Source organism: Aquarana catesbeiana, linkage group LG11 (genome assembly GCF_042186555.1).
Source record: "Aquarana catesbeiana isolate 2022-GZ linkage group LG11, ASM4218655v1, whole genome shotgun sequence".
In the NCBI taxonomy this organism is placed as follows: Eukaryota; Metazoa; Chordata; class Amphibia; order Anura; family Ranidae; genus Aquarana; species Aquarana catesbeiana.
Window position 1 is genome coordinate 102,558,714 of NC_133334.1, and position 12,342 is coordinate 102,571,055.

Here is a 12,342-nt window from a genome sequence, read left to right on the forward strand (position 1 = left end):
TCTCAGTCTACTCTTTCTACTGTCACCCCCATAAATCCATTTCTCACACTGATCATATTTCCATGTCTCATGCTTTGCTTCCCTCAATAACATTGGCTTCAATACTCCTGATCTCATGGATGGATAATTCGGTTGTATTGATCAGTCTCTCCTTAAAGAGTAATGCCACTTTTGTTGAGAAAAAAAAACATTCCCCTCTGGGAAATACATTGTAGTAATTTTAATAAACTTTGTTGCAGATTTCTGCCTCTTGGTATTCTGAAGAAATAGCTGTTTGTCTGTGTCCATGTTCAGAGTTAATCTGTATGGGAGTGATTATCAATTATTAATCAGCTGCTGCACTTGCATGACTCTAATGAGGAAAATGGCAAGGTCTGCATGCAGGGCTGGATTTACATCTCAGGAGCCTATAGGCAGAGAATTCTGAAGCAGTATTGGTGGGTGGTCACGTGTTGCTGCGCCTGTGTTTTGATGCCGCACGCAGCAAGACCATAGCAGGTAGCAGCCCACGGCTGCAACACAAATGTATGCACCATATATATAGATGCAAGTGCATGATAATACCGCACTGCTGTAATATATTGCTCTTTATTAATATATATAGTTAGACATACAGTACAACACTCATAGGTGTGTGCAGCCTATTGCATTAGCGTGTGTTCCCCAAACCAAAGCTCAAACACACGTGTGTGTGTATTGCCTGTTAAAGAAGCACAGTGCTAAATAGCAAAAAATGGCCTGGTCATGAAGGGGGTGAAACCTTCCGGAGGTCAAGTGGTTAAGTTGATTTTTACCTGTCATTTATAACTGTTCTCACACGTGTTAAAATAAAGCTTTTATATCTGATCAGAATATCAAAGCGTTTTTTTAACATGTTTGAGAACAATTCAAAATAATAGTTAAAGGGAATAATAGTTGAAGGGGGTGAAACCTTCCGGAGGTCAAGTGGTTAAGTTGATTTTTACCTTTCATTTATAATTGTTCTCACACGTGTTAAAATAAAGCTTTTGAAATCTGATCAGATTATCAAAGCATTTTTTTAACATGTTTGAGAACAATTTAAAATAATAGTTAAAAATCAACTTAAAGTGTATGTATGGCTGAGGTAATTTTTTTCAGGCTAATGGCTTGTTTGCAAACAGTTTTCCCTATTGGGAAATCCGGCCCAGTCGGCATGCCTGTAGATATGATTTCCCTTTCGGAGTATCGGATGCCAAAAGTCTGGTTTTGTAATTATCAATCAGCGGCTGTACCTGCAGGGCTCTAATGAGGAAAATGGCAGGGTGTGCATCCCTTTAGATGTGATTTCTCTTTGGGAGCATCTCACCAAAAATGTCATTTTTGTTGCAGGGGTTTCCTAAAACGTGATTTGTATCTTTGCAGACTTCTGGGAAAATCAGTGAGCCAATCACACAAGCAGCAAATTACATTTCCCTACCACAAGTCCGTACCGAGCTCCCGGCTTTATTAGACTTCCCCATAGCAGATACAGACATGCTCTCAGCCATTACGTAGCAAATTACATTGGGGGGGGGGGCATCCTGTACACTATCTGTGTACAGAACACCTCCAGGCTGCCATAATATTATTCTTTGTATTTGCTATTTTTTTTTTTCCTCACAAAAGGAGACTTATTCTTTAATGTCAAGAAAAGCAGATCTGTCCTGGAGTCTAAATTGATTTCTTATCTCCAATGCGCCCCAGCAGGCCTTTATCCGCTTACACATTATAGAATATTTGACACGAAACCCTCACCCTTTGGGAAGCGCACAATGCAGTAATTAGGGGTCATAATATACATCTAGCTTCTTCGCTTAAGAAAGAACGGATGGCTCGACACCTTCATCTAGAGCAAGAATTTTGTGATAACCCAGCAATTCCTCTGTTCCCCTTTAAACTCCACTTTGAGAGACATTGATCTACTTCCTACCAATCATGCTGAAAAATCCCTTCAAAGCACAAAACATCTCTTCTATCTCAAGGCAAATAAGCAGGACTCCCTGATAGCCGCCAGAATCTGGATTCAGTATTTAAACCATACTGCCTACGCACAGGCAAACAGTCCTTTACTAGCAACCCATCCAAGATAGTACAAATCTTTAAACACCACCTTTCCAAACTAATTGGATGAGGTCCTTACACTAAAACACAGAGCGCCCTTGACCGTCTCTACCTCTTGCCCTTCTCCCCTTCCCTGCCCCTCTTCTTTTCTACTTTTCTTGTTAATCCTTATCCTTCCTTTCCAATACCCCACAGTAGCCTGTTCCATTTCTTTACATGGGCTCATTCCCCACCCTTGGTCTTGGTTTAACGCTGTTGTCATAGACTGTTATCACTTCTAATTTTGTTCTAATTTTGTTGTGAACCTTCATTTGTACTCCTGATTACAAGGCTGGAAAGCCTTTTTGAACTGTTATACCTGTTACTACACACTTCAGAGCTCTTTGTTGCATACCTGATTGTCTTAAAGGAACCTTTCTGAAGTGGTTGGTTGCATTTGTATGTTTATGCGAAAGTTTAATACAAATATTGCATATGAAAGAAAGATATATTATAATAAACCAATAAAAAAATTATCAATTGTCTTTCTTAAGATAAAAAAAAACCTCTAAGAACACGGGTTGCAGGAAAGAAATTTGCACGATTCCCCCATGAACACAGACAGTGTTGACAGGGGAATCCCTCCCACCGAGACATTGCATTCTTCTAGTGGGGGCAGAAGCCGTCCTCACTGGGAAAAGACAGTGATAATTCCAATGGCTATAGCAGCTGCTAGTGATAATCACAAGTAAATCTGGCAGGTTGGCTGTACCCAAGTAGATTGAACTATCAACTTGTTACACTTAGCCTGCCCATACATAGTTCAAAACCATCTACAGCGGGCCTAAGGCTCCCAGAACTCTCACCTCCAAACACAACAGCTTTTTTACTCCTTTGGTTAGGATCACTTTAGCCTCCTTTCCACTTGGGTCTCCCTTAGTACACTTTACAATACTTCCCAGAATTAAGGGGCGTGGTTGCTTTAGGACCTCTAGGTATTCATGCGGCCAGTGTGTTATGCTCACATTTTCACTTCAGAATCACGCATTAGAACAGTATGAGGTCTCTTGGTTATGGTGCATACAGTATAGAGATACAGTAGGCCCCATCTCACTCAAGACTGATCACTGCTAGGTTTATTCAGCACAAAGGAGATCACTAAGCATGTGTTCATTAATCTCATCCACTTTGCCATCCTAAAACCTGCTCTCCATCCTAAAGGAATGACGCAAGCTAAGACAATCAAACCAGTCACAGATGCAACAGGAGCGAGTACTGCTAGAAAGCTGATATAGCCAGGCACCAGTAAATAATGTAGGGGTACCCAAGGCTGTTGAAGGGGTACAGAGAAGTTACTGAGGCACAGTGGTGGACAGTTTTGTTATTACTGCTTCATGAGTCAGATAATAATCTTAATCTTTAAATACCTAAAGTAAATGCCACTTTGAAAAACAATGCTGGTAGAGTGTGTCTGTACATACTTGCAGCAAATTCCACTGCCTCCTCTTTAACCAAATACTGAGTTGTTCTATACAGACAAAGCCTTATAGTGTTTGAGCTTGTTCTCTCTGATCTGCCACACACATTCTTATTGGCACATCACTGGTGAACAACAATGCATGGGAGGCAGTAAGGGGGAAAAGCTGCCAGAGCTTAACTCAATTAAAATAGTTCAGCACTTGGGCAAACACCTCTAGGTCCTGCTGGCAGCATTTCTTTGGTGGGGTCTTTGTTACTGTAGATTTGAGGCCACCATTATTAATTTTTTTGTAAATGTCATTCATGGCTTTTGAAGTGTTACTGACCTAGTATTCTGTAAACCACTCTGTTCCCTCATAACACTTATGCAGTAGGAGGGAAAAAATAATTCATATTTACACGCTGGATCAGGTGTTTTTTTTTTTAATTATTCATCAATGATAATAACTTACTTGATGAGGGGGGACTGCTTGTTGTAGATGTGGTAGTGACTAAAAAGACAGATCAGAAACAATATGATAGATCAATGTTGATATTAGTACTGGAATCATTCAAAAACTTACAAAATAGTTGTAGCAACTGTTGACTGTGCTAGATGGAACTGATTTCTCAAAAAAAAGGATATGATTTTTCATTAAATGGTGCATTCCCACATGTCTGTTAAACACTATAGGGGTTATTTACTAAAACTGGAAAATGTAAATTCTGGTGCAGCTCTGCAGAGAAACCAATCAGCTTCCAGGTTTTATTGCCAAAGCTTAATTGAACAAGCTGAAGTTAGAAGCTGATTGGCTGCACCAGATTTTGTCTGCATCAGTTTTAGTAAATCTCCCCCTATGTTCTACTTTTGTATATATGAGAGGACTTTATAAAGCTCTGTAACATTCTATAAGATGTTTGTGTCAATTATTGTTGCACTATAAGCTAAAACAATATACATAAAACATAAAATGTATATGACATAAGAATAGCAAATCATGTAAGGAAGTCCAAAAATAAAAACACTGATAGTACTCTGTGTTATGCTGACTGGTTAATCCAAGACAACCATCCGCAGCTGCTGATTTACCACTTTTGGGCAATACAAGGCTTCTGTTGCCCCATATTTGGGGCCCTACAGTGAGGTGAGCTTACACCCATGGGGTTCTCCTGGTGATGGTGTCACTTCGAAGTTTTGGATATAACTTTACTTTGGATTTTTCTGGACTTGTGGGACTGTAATCTTTGTATATGAACTGTTGAATCATCCATGCTACGTTGTTTCAATTGTATTTTTTTTTTTTATTTGCTTATACAGATTTGCTTGACTTATGTCATATACACATGATGTTTTATGTATATTGTTTTGGCTTATAGCGCAGCACTAATTGACACATACATTTTGATTACACACACTGGATGCGCATGCAGCTGATATACCATTTGTAGCCCAAACTAGTTTTCATCCTCTAAGAGGGATGAAGCCAAGAACAACTTAAAGTAAAGGTAAAACTTGTTTTTCATTTTGGATAGAATAAGGGTTATAACCCCTTTCATTTTTTGGGGGGGAGATTTCCTGTGCTTCCTGTGGCATAGCCAAACCAGGAAGTGAGAGGAAATCCCTCCAAAGTGAGGGAATCCCCTGTTGTCACCAGGGTTACCAGTACTAGTGTCCCCACTGGAAGATTCTGCCTCTATTCCTGTTCTGTTGACCACTCAGAATATGAGATTTTCTTTCACTCTCAGTGATAGCAGTAAACAGGACAGGGGCGCAGACAGCAATAAAAATCTGACAGGCAGGGCCGCTGATCAGCCAGTACAACTGGCCCTGTTGTACCGGGCCCAGGCAATCTGAACAGAGTTTAGAAAAAAAAAAGTCTGTGACTGCACAGGGCTGACTGAGGGAGGAGGAGAGCGTCACCCCAGGAGCCTGGATATCACCGCTGCTCAGATAAGACACCCCTCGGGTCTATGGATAAGAGAGGAGTGAACTTGTGTTCCTGTCAGCACCCGAGCCTCCCTCCCCCCTCCTCGGGAAGGACAGATCAGGCAGGACAACACACCTGAGATCTACTCAAGGCAAGATAACAGGTGAGGTGACAGATTGCATTCTTCTCCTGAGAGTCACCATTGTTCTGCCTCCGTACAAATGTGTGCTGTAAACTTGCACTGTACCTCAGCAGGACAGGTCTGGTGAAAGTGAAAGCAAAATTCCTGAATATGTTAGGAATATAATGGGACTTTTCAGGTACTACACACAGATGCATTTCACAAAATCTTTCTTTTTAATATATGTGTATGTAGAATATATTTATGTAGCACCTGAAAAGTCCCAGTATATTCCTAACATATTCATAAACTTGAGCATTAACAACAAAGAATGTGTATACATACAGTATCTCACAAAAGTGAGTACACCCCTCACATTTTTGTAAATATTTTATTATATCTTTTCATGTGACAACACTGAAGAAATGCCACTTTGCTACAATGTAAAGTAGTGAGTGTACAGCTTGTATAACAGTGTAAATTTGCTGTCCCCTCAAAAAAACTCAACACACAGCCATTATTGTCTAAACCCCTGGCAAAAAAAGTGAGTACACCCCTAAGTGAAAATGTCCAAATTGGGCCCAAAGTGTCAGTATTTTGTGTGACCACCATTATTTTCCAGCACTGCCTTGACCCTCTTGGGCATGGAGTTCTCCAGAGCTTCACAGGTTGCCACTGGAGTCCTCTTCCACTCCTCCATGATGACATCACAAAGCTGGTGGATGTTAGAGACCTTTCGCTCCTCCACCTTCTGTTTGAGGATGCCCCACAGATGCTCAATAGGGTTTAGGTCAGGAGACATACTTGGCCAGTCTATTACCTTTACCCTCAGCTTTTTTGGAAAGGCAGAGGTCGTCTTGGAGGTGTGTTTGGGGTCGTTATCATGTTGGAATACTGCCCTGCGGCCCAGTTTCCAAAGGGAGGGGATCATGCTCTGCTTCAGTACGTCACAGTACATGTTGGCATTCATAGTTCCCTCTATGAACAGTAGCTCCGCAGTGACGGCAGCACTCATGTCGCCCCAGACCATGACACTCCCACCACCATGCTTGACTGTAGGCAAGACACACTTGTCTTTGTACTCCTCACCTGGTTGCCACCACGCACGCTTAACACCATCTGAACCACATACGTTTATCTTGGTCTCATCAGACCACAGGACATGGTTCCAGTAATCCATGTCCTTAGTCTGCTTGTCTTCAGCAAACTGGAGGCTTTCTTGTGCATCATCTTTAGAAGAGGCTTCCTTCTGGGACCACAGCCATGCAGACCAATTTGATGCAGTGTGCAGCATATGGTCTGAGCACTGACAGGCTGAACCCCACCCCTTCAACCTCTGCAGCAATGCTGACAGCACTTATATGGCTATTTCCCAAAGACAACCTCTGGATATGACGCTGAGCATGAACACATGCACTCAACTTCTTTGGTCGACCATGGCTAGGCTTGTTCTGAGTGGAACCTGTCCGGTTAAACCGCTGTATGGTCTTGGCCACCATGCTGCAGCTCAGTTTCAGGGTCTTGGCAATATTCTTATAGCCTAGGCCATCTTTATGTAGAGCAACAATAATTTTTTCAAATCCTCCGAGTTCTTTGCCATGAGGAGCTATGTTGAACTTCCAGTGACCAGTATGAGAGAGTGAGAGCGATAACACCAAATTTAACACACCTGCTCCCCAGTCACACCTGAGACCTTCTAACACTAACAAGTCACATGACACTGGAGTGGGAAAATGGCTAATTGCGCTCAATTTGGACATTTTCACTTAGGGGTGTACTCACTTTTGTTGCCGGCGGTTTAGACATTAATGGCCTATGTGTTGAGTTATTTTGAGGGGACAGCAAATTTACACTGTTATACAAGCTGTACACTCACTACTTTACATTGTAGCAAAGTGTCATTTCTTCAGTGTTGTCACATAAAAATATATAATAAAATATTTACAAAAATGTGAGAGGTGTACTCACTTTTGTGAGATACTGTATATTTTATATAATACAGCCCATCTCCAGGAAATTAAATAAAGTCCAATCTTGCAGTGTGTGTGTGGGGGGGGGGGGGGAGAATAGACTCTTTCACCTACCTGTTTCCATGCTCCAGCCAGCTGCAGAGCCCTCTTCCTCCACCAAAACCTTAGCCTCATAATATACCATACAGGAACATTAACCCTGTATGGTATGATAAGGGGGCTGGAGTGTGAGCAATTGAGGATAGTCAGTAAAACATACACGGGCACTGTGGGGAACCAGTCAGCACTCGAAGAAGCCAGCTAAAGCAAGCAATTAGGTAAAGCTGGGTACACACACATCAAAATTCAGTTTAGCAGGGATCGGACAAATTTTGATCTCTGTGTAGCCCTCCCTGTTAGGAGCCAACCTTTAGACCACCTTAGTATATTCATGCCATCCCACATACTGACTCCTACCACCTTGATCACTTCAAATCACTGAAGTGGTCATGGTGGTTAGAGTGTTCATTTAGTATCTCTCAGAAGAAGTAAACCTATGTATACTGATTCCATCTCATTCAATTATCCACTAGTTGTGTTAAATTGGTGGTGGCGGAGGGGGGGTGCTGTCTGTATACCCTAACCTATCTGTATACCCTAGTCTCTCTGTATACTCTAGCCTGTCTGTATACTGTAGTTTGTCTATATACTCTAGCCTGTCTATATACTCTAGCCTTCTCGGTATAGGGGCAGGACCAGGGGTGGGGCTAATGGAGGGATCAGGGGCGGGACCAGGGGTGGGGCTAAAGAGGGGCCCCGTCAGGTAGGCTGTACGGGGCCCCATGAATTCTATCAGAAGCCCCGCTGACAGGTGTTCCAGTCTCTCCCCACTCTATCCAAATCTAACAAGTTTTGCCTTTAGTTATGCTTTAAATTATATGTTCAATTTATTACCTGTTGTTGTTGTTGTTGGTACAGAAGTAGTGGTGGTAATGGATGTAGTGGTAGGTGTAGTACTCTCGCAGATAGTATCAACCACTTTTACCTGTGTGCCATTCACACATTTTATTATATAACATATTCCAGACTCTATTTCTCTGGATATTTCTTCTCCTTCTTCATATACTATGCCATTGATAATACAGACGCATGCTGCAACCAATAAAATACATAAAACATTTATTTCAACAGAAATTGTTTGCAATGCAGTCTTTCTGTTCACCTTAGATATCATAAATATGTACAGTATAAATATTGGTGCTTCTATAAAATAAATGCTGACTTTACCTGACTGGTTGTAGATACATTCAACCTTTGCTTCTGGAGTACATACACTAAAAAATGAAAAAATATTTTTTTAATGGTAACTGAGCTATGGTAAACAACATACCCTACCTTACTGGACTTCTAATAAGCAGAAGTTACCCTGTTTGTATAGATTGCTTACAAAGAACACGCTAGAATTGGCTACTTAGTTCACTATTCAGGATAATATTGATATCACTTCACATGCCATATTTACAGTGACACTAAACTTTGGTTTATAAGAAAAAAAAAAAAAAATATATATATATATATATATATATATATATATATATATATGCTAATAAGTTTACATACCCTGGCAGGATTTATAAATTTCTTGGCCATTTTTCAGAGAATATGAATGATAACACAAAAACTTTTCTCACTCATGGTTAATGTTTGGCTGAAGCCATTTATTATCAATCAACTGTGTTTACTCTTTTTAAATCATAATGACAACAGAAACTACCCAAATGTCCCTGATCAAATGTTTACATGAAATGTTTGGCCTTGGTACAGACACAGAAGGTGGCACGCACAGGTTAAAATGGCAATTAAAGGTAATTTCCCACATTTGTGGCTTTTTAAATCACAATTAGTGTCTGTGTATAAATAGTCAATGAGTTTTCTAGTTCTCACATGGATGCACTAAGCAGGCTAGACACTGAGCCATGAGGAGGTAGAAAAGAACAGTCTACCTCCTCATGGCTCAGTGTCTAGCCTGCTTAGTGCATCCATGTGAGAGCTAACAAACTCATTGACTACTTATACACAGACACTAATTGTGATTTAAAAAGCCACAAATGTGGGAAATTAACCTTTAATTGCCATGTTAATCTGTGTGTGCCACCTTCTGTGTCTGTACCAAGGCCAAACGTTGCAGGGTATGTAAACTTTTGATCAGGGCCATTTGGGTCGTTTCTGTTGTCATTATGATTTAAAAAGAGTAAACACAGTTGATTGATAATAAATGGCTTCAGCCAAACACTAACCATGAGTGAAATAGATGTTTTTGTGTTCTCATTTATATTCTCTGAAAAATGGCCAAGGAATCATAAATTCTGCCAGGGTATGTAAACCTATGAGCACAACTATATATATATATATATATATATATATATATATACATATATATATACATACATATATATATACATATACATATATATACATATACATATATATACATATACATATATATATATATATATATATATATATATATATATATATATATATATATATATATAAAGAGAGAGAGAGAGATACCGGTATATATCAAATTGAAGGATGTGTAGTCCATAATTCGTTTTGTACTGCTCTTTTGTTTGTCAAACCAAAGAACATGGTTCATTCTAAACAGTTAGTTCAAGGAAGATGTTACAAGGAGGCAAAAAAAACATAGAAAGAAAACATTTTTATGAAAAATAGTTAATAGGGCCCACATTAGATGTTGTATAAAATATTTTTTTTTAGTTTCACTTTAAGCCACTTTTACAAGTTGCCACAATATTAAAAACTATTGTCACATTCATATCTCCCAACATATATTCCTTTATCATTGATACTGGATGACTGAACTACTTCTGTCATACCATTAGAAATACTATAAAAACCTCATCATTCTAGAGGAAAAATCACCCATCCTTTGGTTTTTGGGTGTTTCCACCTCTCCTGTTGTAATCTCAATAACATTAAATTAATGAAAAATCCAGCAGAGAGAGTAGACTCCAATGTAATTGCTACAGGAACTAGGCAGACCTTGGAACTCGCTGGAGTTTTGTAAATGGCAGAGTTTTCCTTCATTATCTCTTAAAGCTCTTTGGCAGTGATGGCGAACCTTGGCACTCCAGATGTTTTGTAACTACATTTCCCATGATGCTCAACTACACTGCAGAGTATATGAGCATCATGGGAAATGTAGTACCAAAACATCTGGCGTGCCAAGGTTCGCCATCACTGCTCTATGATAACAAGAAGATGTTGCAGTTCACATCTTCCCTGAGAGCCACTGAATAGTGTTTAATTTATACTGGGCAAAAAAAAAGATCCTCTAAACCATGGGTGCTCAACCTGTGGCCCTCCAGCTTTTGGGGAACTGCAAGTCCCATTATGCCTCTGCCTTTGGGAGTAATGCTTGTAACTGTCAGCAGCTTGCAATGCCTACGGGTCTTGTAGTTCCACAACAGCTGGAGGGCCACAGATTGGGCACCAATGCTCTAATCCCTCTTGCACACTGTTGCCTGAATACTCAGTGTTGTTTTTAAGCATATAGGCTTTTCTTTTAAATCCAAATGCAGCCCATTGTTTTCAATGTGCCTGTACACACAGACTCGGAAACATGCGATGCATCTAGATGAGTAAAAAAGTACAGAAATCTGCATTACTGGTCAGTATTTTTTTCAAATTTGAAGAGGTTAGAATTGCATTCTGAGAGCTAGAATTTATTATGCTAGTGTATGTGCAAATATGTGCAGATAAGCACAAATACTCGCCAAAATAAACGCAGGAAATTTCAGACAGGAAAACTGATGTTCAGACATTAGTACTGTGTGCAAGTATGGTAAAGATAGCCATAGACATCAGATTAGTATTGGTTAATCCTGATCTGCTGTGCCCCAACATTTAAAAAAAACAGCTGCCCCTAACCAATTGTTTTCAGGGTGAAGTGAACACTTGTGTTGGATTTTTTTTTTTTTTAGCAAAACAATATATAACTTTCTGAAGATAGACTGGTGCTGGATATATCTGCAACCTGAACATCCCCACAGTCATAAACATGTATGTTCATCCGCCCATCGGATCGGATGCAGGCACCGCCATTCCAACTAAGGGAAACCGGCAGTGGAGCCTTGCGGCTTCACTGCCTGTTTCCAACTGCACATGCGCGAGTCCCGCGGCGCTTTGTCAATGGCCAGCTTGTCTTCTGAAACACACACATGTCCCAGAAGAGGATGTGACTTCCTCGGCCGCGGCCCGGCTGGATCAGACGTACTCTTAGTACTTCCAAAAAAAGGTAGGTTAGAAAGTAACATTTTCTTTTTTAAATATCCAAAAATGCTTTTCTCCGTTGGAGATGAATAAAAACGTAACTGTTAAAAAAAAAAATATCCAAAAATGAAGGGTGGAGAGGTAGTCTTTCGTTTAAGACCACCTCTCACATTGGGTGTAACTCCGCTTTAAAGGCTACTTGCTGACCTATTGTTTAGTTTCCTTTTATACATTAAAATTAAATTATACTATCTCCTGTATAGTCTACCAAATACAGCACTGACAGAGGAATTGATTATTCTTAAATGTAAAAACTTTTCTTTCACCTTCCACAGTAGATCATGCGTCTTACCAGTGTTAGACCAGGTTCACACTAAGCTGCTGAGCTGCGGGAATGAAGCCGTGCGAGTTCACCTGAACTCGCACAATTTCACTCCCGCATGTCAGTCCCAATTTCGGCTGCGGTTTCAGAGACATCTGTGCAGGTTTCTGCATCTGCACAGAAAATCCTAGCTCAAAATCGCAAAAAATAGTACAGAAACTACTTTTT

General features: G+C 40.1%; 1 protein-coding gene across 1 annotated transcript in view; it reads right to left on the reverse strand.

Annotated features, from left to right (window-relative positions):
- LOC141112208 (uncharacterized) overlaps positions 1-12,342 on the reverse strand; it is a 148,853-nt gene that overhangs the window by 75,556 nt on the left and 60,955 nt on the right. The window contains exons 27-29 of the mRNA XM_073604803.1: positions 8,784-8,830; positions 8,451-8,648; positions 3,972-4,010 (exon numbers count right to left, since the gene is read on the reverse strand). Coding sequence (XP_073460904.1) covers positions 3,972-4,010; positions 8,451-8,648; positions 8,784-8,830 — 284 coding nt within the window. The remainder of the gene's footprint in view (positions 1-3,971; positions 4,011-8,450; positions 8,649-8,783; positions 8,831-12,342) is intronic.